This window comes from Leguminivora glycinivorella, chromosome 16 (genome assembly GCF_023078275.1).
Source record: "Leguminivora glycinivorella isolate SPB_JAAS2020 chromosome 16, LegGlyc_1.1, whole genome shotgun sequence".
NCBI classification, from domain to species: Eukaryota; Metazoa; Arthropoda; class Insecta; order Lepidoptera; family Tortricidae; genus Leguminivora; species Leguminivora glycinivorella.
Genome location: NC_062986.1, coordinates 12,010,983 through 12,030,004, shown reverse-complemented (window position 1 = coordinate 12,030,004; position 19,022 = coordinate 12,010,983). Strand labels below are relative to the sequence as shown.

Genomic DNA, 19,022 nt, shown 5'->3' with positions numbered 1-19,022 from the left:
GCAGTTTAAAGAATTCCCACTTTCTAGAAAATTCGTAGTTACACACGATGGTGTAGTCACGTTGGGATAGCGTAGGAGCATTTCAATGTCGGGTTCCTTACAATGCAACAATGAGGGCCTATTGTGTGCCAGTAGACTGTGAAAGTGGGTTCAATTGATATGAAAAAATGGCGTTATGAAAAAAGATTTTCCTTTCCTTAATTTCCTGACAATGGAATTTTATTATACGAGTATCCTAGACGAATATGTCCTTGAGGGCTCTCTGTGGCTTATTCTTAGCCAGATATTTTCTACTAAATATTGATGGTTTCGGATGAGACTCTTGAGAAAAATGTACCTCTGGCTCTATTTTGTGTAAATACAAAAATAAATGAGAGTTGTTGAATTGTCATTAAAACTTTTTCTTTCACGCAAAACTTTCTTAACGGATTTATGAGAATAGCAGAAATTATAGCTTTTAGCAAGATGCCTAAAAAAATTGATAGGAGGAAGTTTGTATTCCTATTCGAACAACACTAAAAGTTATTGTTAGGGTTCGTGGTCAATGATAATACTCGTATATATAGTAGGTCCGCTAGGTGCAAAAATATAAACAAAATGTCTATCTTAATTGAATCAAGTTACACATATGTGTCGTAATAGAACTGACGTCGCAACACAAGCACCGACACATTTCAAACCAGTTGCCTAAATTCCCCGATAGAAATTGATAACTCGCCAAGTAGGATCACCAACTAGCTAGTTCCAGTTCTATCGTGTCTATCTAAGCTTGCCATAGTAGGATTGTCGAGAACAGCCCTAATTGGTACGAGCGCTTAGCGCAACACGGACCGTCATCCCCATTAACACCGGGACGTGCGAACTATGAATGGAGATCACACACGAGATTTTCGACTAGTTTTCGGCTATCCGATAAAGTTGAAACGTTTGTGAAATGAATGGTAACACGTCAGGCAGTTTATGTTTCGTGTCAGAGTTGTATCTAAATTAAGCTTTGGAAAAATATGACGGTGCTTTTAAACGTCTCACGTTGTCATTAACCTAAGGTATTTCATAAAATATATTAAATATAAGTATCTATTACTTAAATATTTTCTTAACTTCCTAGCCAGTAGCCATGCACCATAACTTTTATCAGGTGCCGTAGCCGAATGGCATTTCTGGGACGCGAAAATAACGAAACGCTGCGAAAGGTAGAAAGTATCTACGAGCGTTTCGTTTCGTGAGCGTTTAGTGAGCTTTTGTGCCATTCGGCTACGGGGCCTGTTCTCGTCTCAGAGCTTAAGAAAGCGCCACGGAAGCTGTTGGTCTTGCAGACCAGAACCCTACCCAAGGACATCAGGATGCTGATGTTGTTCTAACAGCTCTCCTGACCTAAAGCTACGAACTCACCAGCCCACACAGCAGTGGAGTTGTGCTCCGGGTCGTACGGACAGACGGCCTGCCCGGACTTCTCTTTCTCCATGTGGTAGGAGTCTCTCTGCACGCTGTACTCGCGGCAGAAGGGCCGGAAACTGTTGGTGCCGCAGACCAGGAGCCTGCCCGTTCCCAAGGAGACGAGCACTCGGATGTAGTTCTGACAACTCTCCTGGAAACAACAATATGGGTTTTAATACGAGTTACTGATTTAGAAAACAAATACTTGTAATTATCAGGGATGAATCGGAAAAAAAAGGAAGAGGAATATACCTAGACGGATGAAATACTCCATAATAACAAGTTTGTATAATTATAAATTGAAATAGATATCATACACGAAAGAAAAAACAAGGCCCACTGGTGGCCGAGCCGGTAAGCTGAAGACCCGGGTTCGATTTCCGGCTCGGCCACCAGTGGGCCTTGTCATTTTTTCTTTCGTGTATGATATCTATTTCAATTTATAATTTATATATAGTACCTAGTGTGACTACTTGAAAAAGAACACACCAAAAACTATTCAATAAAATAATTTGATTTGTTCCCTAGTTGTAAGTTTGTATAATATTTGTACCTACACTATAAACGAAAAGAGATAAACTATGTGTACCTACACAAGAAAAATACCGCAACTTCTTAATCGCTAGGAGACAGTTCCTGCCGGGAAATCACAAGCAATAGCGATAGTCTACGTATAGTAACATGACTCAGTTACAGAAAATTATACCTATGTAGGCTATGTAAGTTAAAAAGAAAAAGAGATGAATATTATTGTTTTATAGACGTCAGTGATGATGCTGTCGCTAGCGACTGATTACGACTTTTCTTTTAAGCTGGCCCACCATCTTCATAATATGAATATATGATGAACATATTATTATGTGTCTGACGGTTATCTAAATTGACGCTATCACAAATATGTACACCCAAATTCAGTTATTAGCATGTCTCAACATCATTCAATTAACGCTAGTATTAGGCCTTTATTAGCAGGTAAATGTAAGCTGAGCCAGGTAAGGCGTGGCAGATAGGTTGCATAGATGATTTGATTGCATTTGCATTTCTACCCTTTAGATGTCTGCGTCGTAATCCTATGCGGATAACTCTCATACGTGGGGACTGACAGATTTTGGGGTTTGGTCTCTACGACGACATGACGCGGTTGAATTAACAATTAATTTAAAGATGGTTGAACTTTACTATCGATTTATTTATTTAGAGTATCCTATATTTTTGGAAAGGCGTTTGTTCCAAGCGCAATCTTACTTGTTTTCTAAATTTTAGTTGCATAATTCGAGAGATGACAAATATTTAAGTTTACCCACAACAGATCGTGTTTTTTTTATTATTATAAATGGGGTTATTCTTGGCCACAACCTAGCCAAAGGCAAAGACGTGACCTACGATGGAGTCAGCTCGCCCAGAAGATGCCTGTTCAACCTTGATTTGTATATTGAATCATGCTTACATTTTATAGGTACATTTATCATCACCAGTCACCACATACTGTCTTGATCATCGGCGTTGCTTGTCCAAAAATATTTGATAGCGTTGCAAGTCAAACTAGTCAACGCTTGTGTCTACACGTAGTGGTATATTTCTCCTCTATTGAAAATATTCTAAAAGTATTTTTATGTTAGATCCCCGCTTCATCTTATGGCGTGTTCCCCACATCGGGCGATAGGCAGAACCCACCTTGTCAGAATGTTTGACAGAGCTGCCATTCACGCTAGTTGACGTGGATTGGCGCTTTCGTGGAGTGTCTGAATAGTGTTAAGTTGCAGATTATATGTGCCTCATTAAATAAGGTTTCGAGTGATTATACCCCGCTTGTTCTCATCGTTCGTTGCTGACATTGACTCAGCTAAAAACATTTTAGCTGAGTGTTTGATAGATCTTTCGTTCACGCGCTCGTCGACACAAAAACGCGTCATCAATCAAAGTTTTCAGCATTTCGAATATAACCCAAATATCAAAACGCAACACAAATTCAATTAATACTCGAATTTGAATTCTTCTGTTTTCGTACTGCACTCGACTTGGTAAATTACTGTTTTGGTGATTGAGCTGTAGAGAATATCTCAGGGAATGAAGTCCGCCTTATGTAATTTTTTGTTTTTGTACAATAAAGTTTAAATAAATAAATATGTATGATATGATCCTACTGACTGCGCCAATGGCGTACCAAACGTTAATAATGAATATGCAACTTCTCGCACTCTCATACAAACAATGCACACGACCTCTGCAATGAATACACTATTCCTCATTGCTTCATTGAGCTACATTACCAAGCAGATTGTATTCATGTAAATTAGAGTAGTTAACCCAAATGGAACTAGATGATACCCACCAATTTAAACTAGTCCGGAAATTAGTCCGCTGAAAGACGAAGAAAATGGGAGAAGCCGCATCAAAATTAGTTTAAATACCTATTATGCTAGCGTTAGAAGTTTTAAGCGTATTCAAATTGCATTCCGTACTGACAATTTTACATACAAACTATTCTGCTAGGTAGTTTTTTGGCTTTACCATTCTGCAATTAGTAATTTTGAGCATCAGATATTTTTGGGAAGGTGTTTGTTTCAAGCACAGTCGTGTATTTTAACATTAAGGCACTTGTTTCGCTTCGCTACACCTTGTGCAGGCGATACAAGATGTCGTGAGATTATTCCGTCGAATCTGACGGCTTTGAAATCGTAATCCCTAACAATGAAGACATCCATGCTATATTAAATTGAGATAATAGAGATTATGCCGGTTGCCGTCGCCCGCTGCAAACATGTGTTTGTGAACAATAGCTATTCAGTTGGCTTATTCTAGCTAAGAAACTTATTGACTCCCCTGACTAGCTACATAATACCTCCATTGTTTTATTCACGCTTGGAGCAAATAGAATATCGCATGCGTTGAAGAATGTACTGAAAATTAACTGAAGCGAATTTAGTAAATGGTGTGCCTCAAAGCGATATTGGTTCTATTGTTTGTTCAACGAGTACAAGAACGAACAGAGTTCTATGTGAATGGAATGTTTTGCGAAATTTTGACCCTCTATAGTGTAGCAGTGAGTCTTCAAAAGCGTTAATAATGATTCAATGTTCGCATTGAACGAGCGTCAGCTGCGTCCATTACGCAAGCTATCAGCTGAACGCATCCCACAACGATTCGTTCCGTGCTTATACGTGTTGCCTATACAGCTGGAGTGTTCCGATCCTTGAAACTGTTCCCATTTCGCCGCACTATTCCACGCTTGCACCAACCACTCGGCGGACCGTGTTCCTCTGCCAGTGTGTTACAACTTTCGAATTCAGAACACTCTGTGAATGCTGAGCGCGGAATTCGAAACAAGAACCCGAACCGAACGACGATTGAATTTTAGAACGTTTGTGTTTAGAACCTAATTCGAAGTTCTCTCGAGTCGGTCAAATTGTTGAAGATTGTGTTTCACAACTCGGAAGTTCGTCTATAATCGAAGCCTTAGGACGGGTTTAAACCGGCCAAATCTGGTTAGAGATCGACGGAAGTCTTCGCACGTCTAGCGAGTGCTTAGGGCGGAGTAAACGGGCCTCTGTCGTGTGCAATTGAAGCATGAATTTCCGTTCGTCCCACGAGCGCTAAGCAATCAGCTGTGGAGCGGCGGCGCAAAGGGCGCGCGCCGGAGTTTCCATACGGGCCGGCGATCGCCTCCAGGCCTTTGTTTTTGTGAAGCTTTATACAACTAGTAAACAGTGCATTCAATATCGCAAATGAGTCAATATCGCAAGGATGTGTTACCTCAATAACTCGTCATTTGTTCACCAGTTTTACGGTTTTGTATACTTAAACTATAAGTTACGGCAAACCGTCGTAAATATAAATAATTACGCTACGGCGTCTTTATTTTCTTTCTACATGAAATATGAACTAGGAGTCGTAAAAGGAACATTAAAGCTGAATATTTACTTTGAGTAAACATTTATGACATTGTTTCACCTGAAAAACTAAGTTAATAAAAAGCTTACTACCGTACTTGGTGCCGTGAGCCAGCGACTCGTAGTAGTTTCCCGGATATGACGTTACACTATGGTGCCGAGTAGCTGAGTCGTTCTAAATTCAATTATTCAACGCAAGGTGGCGCCAGGTAACGATATTGCACTCAGGTACATTGTTTAAAACGGAAACAATTTTGCAGTGGCTGGATTTTACCGGATTAAATTGTCGGAGATCCTTTCTTTGATTAATTAAAAATATTTCTTGAAGAGTAGATATAATAACTATATTTTGAAATAATAATCTTCACCACATCTGCTCAAGTATTTCTCTTTATTATTTGATATTAGTCTTGTAAGTTTCATTAAAAGAGAAAAGTACCTAAAATCTTAAATGAATTTTCCTTTCTTTTGGTAAGCAGATATGTGCGTGTTAATTGAATGGTAAAGGCAATATTGTAATAATAGATAGTCATGTGTCTATAATTCACAAATATGGAGGCTGTGTTTCGTACCGATCAATATTTCATTATGAGAATTTCTCATTTTTTCTGAAAAAATAAATAGGGAGGTTATTATATTTTTAATAAGAGCGTACTCCTACATCCATCTTAAAGGCCGTCAACGAACCTCCAAGCATTCTAATGTGTCGGGTGTGCATGGGCGACAGTGATCGCTAACCATCAGGTGACCAGTCTGCTCGTTTACCTCCTGTCACATAAAAAAGAAATATTGGACTAACCTCATCCTTTCCCTTGACGACGCACATTTTGACGTCATTCTCCGGCGAGTACCAGACCAGCCGACGCTGTTCCGTCAGGTCTGTCAAACTGAGGTTGTACACCACATTTCTGAAACAAAGAAACAAGGCGACCATTAATAAGTAAACTAGGTAGAAACATAATATAGTTTAGGACTAGTTGTAGTTGCTATAGTATAGGGACGCTAAGTACGAAGAATTTTGTACATTGTCCCGCATCTCACAATCAGTATCTCTGTCTGTGACATACTTAATATTTAGCGTGAGATAGAGATTGAAACACACGGTCGGGATGACCGTACGACGAAAAAGTGTTTTGCGTCCTTACTTTGTATGAAATATTAGCGTTTCTGATTGACGATCATACAATATATTTTGTTTTTACTGCAGTATGTTTCTTAGATAGGAATTACTAGTAACCTACTCGCTTCTCTCGTGAGACAGGTTTTCCAAATAGTTCTTGTAACTCCAAAATTTAACAACATTAAGCCAGCCTGCTTAGCAACAGCCTAAACAATAAAATCAAGTAAAGTCGAAAAGGATTTTCTTTACTACTCCTCTCGAGTTCTAAAAAGGCTTCTTCAAACAATCGTTACGGACTTGTTACCGTGGCCACTCTCCACCTAATAGGCTCGCCGAGACCTCGGCCAGGCTATGTAGACCTTCCGTGAAACAACAGGAACACCTCGTTAACCTGGGCTTATGTTTATTTCAGGGGACGAGGTAGCTCATTTTAAGATGGAAACATGTGGCCTCAAAGTTATAAGCATAATGTTTGTTCGTGGTTTTAATCGAACAACTTGGAGTTGGAGATTTCAGGTGAAGTTTGGTGGAACGATTGTTGCCTTCAGTGGCTTTGGAAGTGCGCTATACAGCCGAGTTACATTCGTTTGTGAGCAGCCTTTGGTGAGAGTTGTGTAAGGTTTCAAATAGGTAGCTCTCATGAGAGCTGTAATTAAGAAAATTAACTAAGTAATTAGTAATCGTAGTAGTTGGTGTATACAATATCCTTGACGCTCAATGTTAATATTGTTTCTATGGAATTTTAACTTTTATGTAAACAAATAAAGAAGCATTTCTTTTGTCTGTAACATTTTTCTAACAAATAAAACTCAATGCAAGTTAAAATACAATTAGGATCAAAATTCTTTACCATGTATCTGTTTGGAACGCCCACGTTACAAGGTTTTTGTAAAGTTTTAAAATTGCAAAGATTTTACCTCGTCTATCTATATCTATGTACGTATCCTGCCTATAATTTAGAAAGTAATACTACAATTTATGAAATAAAGTATCAATGCCCCGTCTGATTTTGACTTATCAATACCTGGAATAATTCAAGAGGACTTAATTAGGTAGTCTGTAGTGTTATTTTTTACAAATGACACATCATTTTATGTTCGATTTTCGTTTCGTAGTTTCGTGCCTCCAAATTACTTCTTAAGCTTACTAGTTATTAAACTTGCTAAGGTTGAATAGCTGCAAGTAGACACGAGTACAATAGATTTGAATAGTGACTCAACTTAAAGCAATTCATAAAGTTTACCAAAGCATACCTGCGTCCTGACATAATTGCAAAACTCTTCTCACCCCTTAATTAAGATATTTGGCACGAAATTTGATAATTTAAAGAAATTATGGGGTAAACTTCCCCAATTATAAGTCTCAAAATAGCCGGTACTTTCTTATATAATGCCTTTGAGATTTAGCAGATGAATATTTAATGTAGTCTTGCAAATACTAGTCTTAACTCTTCTTTGTTTTTGATAATGAATCATTCATTTTTAAGACCGGATATATAAGTTACAGTAACATTTAAAGCTGATTAGATAATAACACAAACAGTAAGACTAGTAATATTCAAACAATTGCAAAAATCCATTAACTCGTTACTTTTTTAAACTTACCAAAATTTCGCTCAAGTAGAATTTAGTTCATCGGATTCCCATTTAGTTTTACCTCCACCATTTCCCACATAAATAGGAAAGGAAACCCTTCATAATTACAGTATATTAGTAGGATAAAGCCATGAAATGCCCATAACAAAAACTAGTTTGATTTAAGCCATTGCCTCTCTATTGTCCAGAACAAACTGGTGTCTGCGGTTTTAATCAGCGAACTTTTACCAACTTGTCCCACGCCACGGACGACCGATTATGGCGTGGAAAATTAAACAAACTGGAAATAGAGCCTAGCTACGTTATTTTACATGTACAAGTAAATATCAATATCATTTTAGAATATTATTTTTATTTACATGAATAAATTTTACGTATAGAAACTAAGATAAAGCATATTCTAACATTTTGATGAACAATGAGTAAAAAATTATACTTTAGAACGCAACAACACAAACAAGAATATCATACTTATGTTGTCTAGTGTTCTGTTTTCAGTATAATCTACAGTATCCTATCCATAAAATGTCCAAATTTATATGTCGAAGATGAAAAAGTCGAGTGTTATGACTATAATTCGTGTCCAAAGATATAAAGTGCATAACATAAAACTATCTCCCCCTAGTGATCAAAACCTTCACCATAATACCATTACGCTGCCTCTAGCACCCGATCGCGTTAGTTCGATATCTTGTGTGCGAATAATGCATTTCTTTGTCATCTAATACCAGAGGGGCTTTCGCGAAGAAACGGGAAATGTCTCTAATTTACCGACAATAACGAGTAGGCAGCCAATTTGTGGCTAGTAGGGCTCATATTTTATGCGCAAACCGTTTTTTGTTGTGCAGCGAAGTGGCATGACGCAATCAAGCCGACTGTGTATGGCACTCACGATTCGAGCCCCGACAGCTGGCTTTAACTAGGTTACTATAGGGCGCGGGCGTAATAAACAAATGGATCCAGATATACAACGCTAATGGGGGATGGACATCGTTACCTACCCTTTGTTATAACTTTATCCGATCTATAGCGGGCTATGTAGGTGACACTTAAAATTTGCCACCAGGCGAATATTTTCGGATATTCTTGCGAAATATTTTGGCATCGCGGCGGGTCAGCCGAAGGGCCAACACAAAGACACATCCTTTGTCAATTACGCGCTTCAGTGATTCCCGCCAAAAGGCGGCCATCTTGGGCGCTGTGCGACGGATCGTCAACGCCATCTATTGTTCGGACACTTTCCCATGTTTTTGTGTTCTCTTGTCCATTCCGCGTCGCCTCGCTATTTGATTGATGGTCTGAAGTTACAATTATTTTCGTGTCTGTCCTGTGACCGTATCTTTTCTTTGTCACGTGCCGAATACATATTAGATTTGTGACAGATATTTGTTATTGATAGATTATATACTCGTATATAAGCAATTAAACGTTACATTTGCGTTATAAATTAATTTAACAGTATAAAGGCGGCAGTGGTGCCAATCAGAGGTACTCATCAATAAACATGGCGGACTCACGCCCGATGATCGAAACGAAATGAAAACATCAAATATGGTGACGCTTTTAAAACGAGATTTACATAATAAATAATATTATTGCCTTAATTCGTCTGCATGTTTTTGAGGCCGCTACGGGATATGCCAATATATTACTTTTAAATCTACTATAACTGAACGAGTTTACCTATTTAGCAGATATGAAACTATAAATTACCTACTACGACCTAGATGTAGGAAGTAGGTGTTGCTCTTATTTATTGAAAAATGATGAAAACTCGAAATGGAACTCTAATTACAACTAGTCACTCTAATTTATACATATTTTAATTGGATTAAAAATACTAAATTACCTAAATATGTAAGTTGCATGAAAGACAATATTATTAGACGATCCATGTCTCTCTTTATCAACTGAAAGAAATATGGTACACGAAAGAAAAAGTGACCAAGTTCACCGGCGGGTGAGCCGGGTCGAACCCTTTTTTTTTTAATTTATTGAAAAAAAAAAACCTAAAATTTAAAGTTGCAAATTATCTTCGAGTCAAACAATTGGAACCCTAGGCCACTGTAGAACTATGTCACAGTGACGTTATAAATCTGATTGTAAGAAATCTCTTACTGCTTGTCATTTTGACATGGTTTTAGAGTGGCCTAGGGTTGCAATTGGTTGACTGTACATGTTTACACATTCTATAGGAATCCTTTAAAGAATCAAAAAATATAAAATGATTTGTGAGGGTGTTTAATAAAACGTCCCACTTTGTCGGTTACCATTAAGGCGAGATTTACTTATGACTTTATATTAATAAACTGATAAAGCGGCTTTATAGCAATCGACAAAGTGGGAAGTTTTCCCGTGCACACTCATATTTGTTCCGTAGTTGCATGTACCCTAATCTTGTAATTTACAGCAAAGTAACCGTTCCAAACCCACTGTTTTGTCGTTTGTCGTTCAACCTTCGAATCAGGATGCGAATCTAAGGCTTTGGATTACCAAGGGTCCATAAAACATCCCTTAACAAGGTGCAGTAAAACGCAAGGAAAACATAGGGGGGACAAAGAATTGTCGTCGAAAGAATATATTATTGGCGTATCTAATTTGCGACAAGAACAAACTGACTTTATCGCGTTCCCCTTCGTTCTGTAAAAAGGTTCTTTTTATTGGTGATTACATGATGTTATAGCTGATAAAAGTAATTAAATAATCATTTTGAATTTTAAAAGTCACTGGCAGTAAAAAGGGGTCGATTATTAAGCGTGATAATTCCTAAATATGTACAAGCTTTTATAAGTGTTAATTGATTCAAATGTTGCTTTTGTTTCATAGACAACGGTCAAAGTGAATTTTATAATTAAGAAAACATGATGAATTGGTGCTATTCGGTGCAGGTAGGAGTAAGTACTGTAATTGTGGATAACACGGGTGAGAGACAAATTTTACATGCTATGTCACTGCGGTAATTTACTGTTTTATCAATGTCACAAGTAACGGTTTTTTTGAATAAGTAAATAAGGCTTGAAACCATGGATTATTTATATAGGATTTACAATCATGATACTAAGAATTATACCTCAATTTTTTAGCGCCACCTATTAAATACTAACATAACTACACTGAAGATGCCTACAATTTTTTTTTCAAAATGTGTATTGACGTGATATCATGATATTAAAATAAAGAAGCCTGTCATCTGTTCTTATAAAAAATAAAACACGCAAAAATATTTGGGGAAAATATGGTTTTGGCCACTTCCAGGCTGCGAAACAGCGCCATCTAGTTTTAAGCCTATAAGGCCGATACATTTCAGGGGTACGCTATTTTGTATGGGCTTTGTCTGTCCCGTATTATATCATCCTTGTTTGAACCTAACACAACATAAAACATACTATATTGTATCTTACATGTACATAATTATTTTTGATGGAGGTAAGGTGTACCGGGGAAATTTTGATTTTGGCCAGCGATCACATAGTTATGGCAGTGAATAGTTTAAAACGTGGGCTATATTCGACCAGTCGAAATTGCCCCTGTGCACCTATAAAATATCGCGCATATCGCTACGCAAAATAATTTCACCAATGATTTTTGCCACAATACTGCCCCGTCGGCGTCGCGTGTCCAATCAAAAGTGGATTGTGTAACGTCGCAGTCGGGCCGCGACATTCATCATTCGGATTGGAACGAAAATAGTGCTTCTAATTAAATAACGCTCCGGCATGATTCATGTTATTCATGGCCTAAAACTGAATAATTAATTTTGAGAGAAATGTAGGCCGGGAATTCTGAATAAGTGTTTTACTGGATCGTTTTAGGAGTGAGGTAGCTTGTATTTTGGTAATCATTAAGTAAACAGAAAAATAATTTTGGGGGTTGAATGAGTTTTTCGGAATTTATGTGCGAAATGTCATTTGATATTTGCCAGTCGTTTTTCGGTGAAGGAAAACATCGTGAGGAAACCGGACTAATTTCAATAAGGTGTGCCTACGTCAAATCTTGTGATTCGTTGTCAAAGTGGACCCCAGGCTCCCATGAGTCGTAGCAAATGCCGAGATAACGCAAGGAGGATGTTGACCCCTATGTGCATTGGACGGCAGCGAATCTTAAGGTGTTGTTTCAATCCAAGTGCTACGTTAGCTTTGCTACGCAGCTCTGCTACGAAGTGTGAACAACTGCTACGCTTACGTCGTAGCACTCGTAGTCAACTCGTAGATTTCAGTTTTGGACAATAAATAATATGGAAAATAAAGAATAAAGTATTGGGTATAACTATAGTAGAATAATGTTTGTCAAAGTAATTAAAACCCTTCCCAATAAGTATCCTATCGCGGAAGTACGTGAGCTATATTATTTCTAACTGTAACATTTCGGTCATAGTTATCATTTTTTTTTCTTGATCGTGCAGCCTTCTTTTCTATTCTGTTTTACAGTCGAACTTTAGACACACGGGAGACACCACTTGAAACCCTTTCTCTGTGATTACAATATTGTTGTAAAATGTTTATAATTTCTACATAAGTATAGGTTTAAAGCAGTCGTCAGACGCCAACACAGCGGACGTCCGCATCCGGACTGCAGCGATGTATCCACATTGATTGATGCTCCTGCCGGCTTACGCAGTGCACATAGCTCCGAAGTATTCTCACTTTATACTATAGCCCAGTCCACACAGAGCGAGGTACGCCTCGAGGCAATATGCTCACGCGGCCAGCGTGCTATGTAGACCTGCCTCGGCGGAGGTTTTCTGGGAGAAAAAAACAACCAATTTTCATGTTCGTTCAACAAGTTTTTTGGTTAAAATAGCGCCTACGTGCTCTTTGGTTCAACCAACAAGTTAGATTTTGTTAAGTGTAACTAGTACATTCTACAAGTTTCATTTTATTTGAATCAATATTTGATTTGAATCAACAAGTCGATTTTATAAAAGCAAATATCTGGGCGACCGAGCTTCGCTCGGTTCTATTTTAATATATCACGTCTTTAGATAAAAAAAAAACTCTTATAAATACAAAAACAAAAAAAAAGACAAAAAACAAAAACTTAATTTCTGGCCGGGATTCGAAACCCTGACACCTACGATCTATCTGCGTACATTAGACCGACCTCGTGCGACTGAGCTACGCGGAATCGATGCGCGCGCGGCGAAATTAAGGACCATATTTTACGTTTACAAATGCGAAAGAAAAACTCAAGAAAACTCGAAAATTCGCGTTTTCCGGGATCTAAGGCTACGCTAGATCGATTTTTCACCCCCGAAAACCCCCACAAAACAAATTTCAGCGAAATCGTTAGAGCGGTTTCCGAGATCGTCGGTATATATAAATAAATAAATAAATAAATAAATAAATATACAAGAATTGCTCGTTTAATAGTATAAGATGACTCATATTGTTTTAATTTAAACATATGTTTGACTGATTCAATTAAATATCTTTTAACAAGTTTGACCTTGTTGTTCGAACAAATTCGACTTGTATCGTCAACATTGTGATTTATTCCGTTTACTAAAATACTTTTGTTTCAAACGAATAAACCCGCAGCAAGTCGAACTTGTTAAATTCACAACTCTCTCACAAATAAAGGTAGGTGCGTTAAGTTACTGTTTATACTAACGGTACTGTGCTTCTGTCAGAAGCGACCTGTCCAATGCTTACCATACACCGCAAGCACATATACGTATATACTTAACATCATTTACCGTTTTGGAGCGAATATTTACGATGTAGTGTTATTAAAAGTTGATTTAAGGTAAATTGAACTGACGGCGAGGCGTTAACTGGATTCTATTCTATTTGATTCCATTAGATTTACTCAATTTTCTGTTTCAATACTTACATATGCGATGATGCGATATGGAAGTATATCGGTGACATGAGATATATTATAAATATAATTAAATATTGGGCGACACCTTACACAGATCAACCTAGCCCCAAACTAAGCAAAGCTTGTACTACGGGTGCTAGGCGACGATATACTTACGTATATAGATAAATACATACTTATATACCTATATAGAAAACATCCATGACTCAGGAGCAAATATTTGTGATCATCATACAAATAAATGCCCTTACCGGGATTCGAACCCGGGACCGCGGCTTAGCAGGCAGGGTCACTACGCGCTAGGCCAGACCGGTCGTCGGTTATGGGAGCAGATGAGGTAAGTACTCAAGAATATCAGAACACTTTTTTTATACCACGTCAGTGGTAAACAGGCATACGGTCCGCCTGAAGGATAGCGGTCATCGTAACTTATGAACGCCTGCAACTTAGGGGTGTCACATGCGAATTACCGAGGGCCTCTCTTCTAGTACGCCACTTCTCCCGGTCCTGGGCTAATCTCATCCGGTTGTGACCCGCAGTTTTTCGGATATACGCTTGGTTATACGATAATATTTAATAAAGCATTTTTGTGTCCCTTCTCTTAGTAGTCGTAGGCATTATTTAGATGCAATGTTTTTATTTAAAATTCTTAAAGGCGTGATAAAGTGTCCGAACCTTTTAGACTTAATTACTTTCAGTTGTCCGCGACACCCCCTGCGTCCTAGATCTCTATTTCATATTAGTTTTGCTCGTAAAAATTACTCAAAGCACACTTTTTTCAGACGAGTCCCTAGTTATTATAATAAGTATCTGTGTGACATTGATCCTTTTAACACTTCTTTGTGTAGTTTGAAAATTTTACTCAAGCGAAAAGTGTTTTAGATTTAGACTCAACACTAGTATTACAAATAAAAAACCTAAGTGTACATTTTGTTCGGTTTAATATGAGTAACTAATATTTACCTCCTCTTATTAAATTAATTATAATTGTATCCGATCGTAGTAATGAAAATGTATTTAGTCTAATGACTGTAAAATTTCTTAAGTATTACCTACTGTTCATGATTTCTTTTGCTTACCTATTAGCTTACATACTTACCTAATTTTGTTAGTATGTTAACAATCTTTATGTAATGAACCTCCAGGTCTTTTTTTATCCAAATTACTTAGTACCTACATTGTAGTTCACCAACTCAGTTGTTTGTGACTGTTTGTGTTCTAAAAAAAAAAAAAAAAAAATATATATATATATATATATATATATATATTGTTAAAATGGTATCAACAATCACTCGTTGTAATATCGGGTAGCAGGTTTTTTCTATATTTAAAAACTTTTACTAAACACGGATAGCTGTAAAATTTATCTAAAATAGGGTATAAAAAACAAAAGCTAACATATTCCGTTTCAAATCGAGTTATTTACATATAAAAACTTTAGTTTTTGTTACGTTATATCAGGGGAAGGACGCATCTAAAAACAGGCTTTGTGGAAAAAACTTTTTTTTTTAAATACTACGTCGGTGGCTAACAAGCATACGGTCCGCCTGATTGAAAGCGGTCACCGTAACCTATGGACGCCTGCACCTCAAGGAGTGTCACTTGCTAACCCATTAGAAACTTGTACATTCCTTTTTGCTGTGTCAAGTACACAGCAAAAAGGAGTGTAGGTACAAGTTCTAAGGAGGGTTCAGGTTGCCGACGACTCAAAGGACAATAGATAGAACAAATTAGACACTGCCATGGTATATTTATAATTCTTTTTTTTACCATTCGTTTTGTAAAATATATTTTTGGGTTGGTTAATTTGGCATTTATTATGCTTAAATAATTATATTACAGTTTTAGAGTATCTATCTACTTATTCATAATAACTGTATGACTCCGACCCCCGCCTACCTAAGGGAGAATACACCTGCCGCGTGTGTGGTCGCCGGTAACGCGGAATTTTCTCTCAAATCAGGTGTGCTGCTAAAACATATAGATGGAATAGGCCTGTTAGTGCGTCTTCACATTATCCGATCCGATATCGGATGTCGGACCGATATTCCATATATTACAGGCGCCATCTTGGATTTTTCCATTGAAATCCTTCCGACATCCGATATCGGATCGGATAATGTGAAAACGCACTTAATTAGTCTAACATAGTTATTAAGTTTTAGAGCTACTAACCATATTATGGAACCTGTCTTCTGAAATAAATGATTTTTTTTTTTTTTATATGTATCGAATTTAAATAATACCCCTTACAACATTTTTCCGTGACTGCACCTCGACCCCACCAATTTCAATATCAACCCATTCAAGTATTAAGCAGCGCATATGAAGTATACTTTTGTGCTCAAAGAATTCAAATTCGCTGCCGAATTCGCCCGACAGATGCAATTTGTTTGCGTGCATTCGACACGAGGCGATATTGGAAAACTTTAAGAGCCCCGTTTAGAACAATATCAATAGGACATTGGGGCGCGTGCTTTTGACTGTACAGACACACCTGGAGAGTTGAGAGAGTTTTGATGTATTATTGACATCGATGAATAATTCTCACTTACGGGCATTTTCAGAATTTGGGACCCCCCAATTAGCGAAAGTTGTTAACAAAAATAAACACTGTCAGTTTTGTGACGATAATTAAGCATGAAATTTCAATAAAAATATTGTTTTTGTGTTAATTACATAAACTTTAAGCGATAATCTACATTTAGAATGTGAAAAAAGTAAATTTTTAGACAAATTTTATGCTTAATTGTCGTCACAGAACTGTCAGCGAGTTAATTTTTGTTAACAACTTTTGCTAATTGGGGGGGCCTAAATTCTGAAAACGCCCATTATTGACATCGATGTCTTAATTCTCATTTACAGTCAACCAATTTGCATCCTAGGCCACTGTATAACCTTTGCACAGTAAACGTTAATGTGATTTCTATGGCAAATAAAACACGGTGTCAAAAAGACAGAGTTCTATAAACGTAAACGTTTGGAAACCTTCGAAATGTGGGTATAGAAGAATCCTGAGAATATCATGGACGGATAGAGTGACCAACGAACGAGTTTTGCAGTTAGTAAATAATGAGGCCGAGATTTTAAAATCAGTTAAAAAAAGCAAATTACAGTATTTTGGTCATATCATGCGAAACGAGAAGTATGAACTCCTTCAACTCATAATCCAGGGAAAGATCCAAGGGAAACGATCATCCGGACGACGACGTAACTCCTGGCTCAAAAATCTACGAACATGGTTTAATAAAAGCACTCGCTCATTATTTCGCGCGGCTGTATCTAAAGTCCGTATAGCCCTTACGATAGCCAACCTCCGGTAGGAGATGGCACTGGAGGAAGAAGTACCTATATGCTATCCATTTCAGTTTCAGATATGATATTCGTCCCTCCACATAGCAACATTGTAATTATCGATACAGTAGATACAACATTAATTAGGTCGGCATCGACCAAGACATCAGGCTTGTTAGTTGCATCCGGTCACTCGGCCCGGTCGTTAGCAAACTTCCTATCGTACGTCGTTAACTGTAAAGTATTATGTTCGATCACTATCAACCTGATGTGGGAGAAGTTATAACTTAATTAGTTACAAGATACCTATATTAGCTGTTTGGCATTATACTGTATTATCTATAAGAATCAAGAAATTTTGCAAACTGAACGATACAAATGTATGTGTCTACCATACGTTCTTGATGCTATACCGTAGAATACACTGTTCACTTTTTACATACAACAAATATCATTTTCCAAGACTTTTACATTCTACTTATTGAGCATTCTAAAATGCTAAAAAGTCACTGCAAAGGTACATATATCACGAGTTTCTAAGCAAGAATTTGCAAATTTAAGTTTGCGGGAAGCTATCAGAACTTTTATGATCAAATAACCTGGCAAATCAAACAAAGCTATCGACCCTATACCTATCGCGCTTTGTATTTTAAAAATAGACTAAGAACTTGAATGACTCCTCAACTCGCGATAGTCTCAGGCAATAAAGTCAGGCAAGTTCCCGATGTTTGTCATCAGCATTTGACTGTCAAATGGGCACTCACGTGGATTGGTTGATATACGGGCGTCTTGGAAGCGTTTTTACATGGCGAGCGGCTGGCGTCAATATTGGAAAAGTTCCGGCGCCATCGGCCTCCGACTGAGAAATTGTGCTTCACATGCGACGAGATTTATTGCAATTGTTTCCCAACAACATTCATCGTTTATTTCATCGAATTTATGATGTTACCTTGAGACAGTGTTTGTTTATTCCGTAAGCGGTTGGATGTTTTTTGCGACGGCTTAACTCTGGGCCACCGCTGTGATTGCTTGCCGAAGTTTTTGGCGATGAAGTGCTTCTACTCTCCGTGGATACCTACCACCTATCTACTATCTTTTGACCTTTGTGAACTTTAAGGAATATAGAAATATAAATTGTTGTGATACAATGTCTGGTTTTGATTTATCTAAGTGGGGTGGAGAAACCTGAAAAAATAATTGCTACGCTCTGTTTACTCTTAAAAAAACCTTGCATGACAGACAAATTATTACAACCCAACAGCCAACATTATAGTAATACAGATAGCCAGACAACATAATTTACGTGACGAATAAACAGATGTGTTGAAAATCATATATATCTGAATAAATGGTGGCATTCATTCACACTACCATGCGTATTCACCTAACGAACCGAAATGAATAAAAACAACAATCAAAAGCTCGCCAACAACTAACTATATTACACTAGTATGTATGTAAATCACACCGTAATGTATTCATACGTAGCTGCATACTTCGGAGCCCGATCAACTTTAAAATAACATTTTCTTCGTAAAAACGTGAATTCATATGAAATTCCCTCTTTGTCACAGTCCTCCTTTCAGTATTATGACGACCAGCTTAAAAGAGCTCCGGGAACCCTTTAAATCCGCCGATTACGAGGCGAAGACAGCCGAGATGGAGAAAATGCAAGTCTCATTAAACTGGTGGGTCCGACGTTCGCATACAAAATACAAAATTCTTAACATTTTAATTAAAAGCGTTCAAAATGCCGACCGCACAAAGCCTCAGGGCCCAATTGTTGTCTCGCTCTTTCGACGGCATGATTTATGGTGTAGGAATGGGATGGTTGGCCTGTTTTTGTTGAAGTGATATGATATC

At 37.6% G+C, this 19,022-nt stretch overlaps 1 protein-coding gene across 1 annotated transcript in view; it reads right to left on the bottom strand.

Moving 5' to 3' along the window:
- LOC125234426 (semaphorin-1A) overlaps positions 1-19,022 on the bottom strand; it is a 602,298-nt gene that overhangs the window by 15,227 nt on the left and 568,049 nt on the right. The window contains exons 5-6 of the mRNA XM_048140657.1: positions 6,127-6,235; positions 1,393-1,588 (exon numbers count right to left, since the gene is read on the bottom strand). Of these exons, the coding sequence (XP_047996614.1) occupies positions 1,393-1,588; positions 6,127-6,235 (305 nt within the window). The remainder of the gene's footprint in view (positions 1-1,392; positions 1,589-6,126; positions 6,236-19,022) is intronic.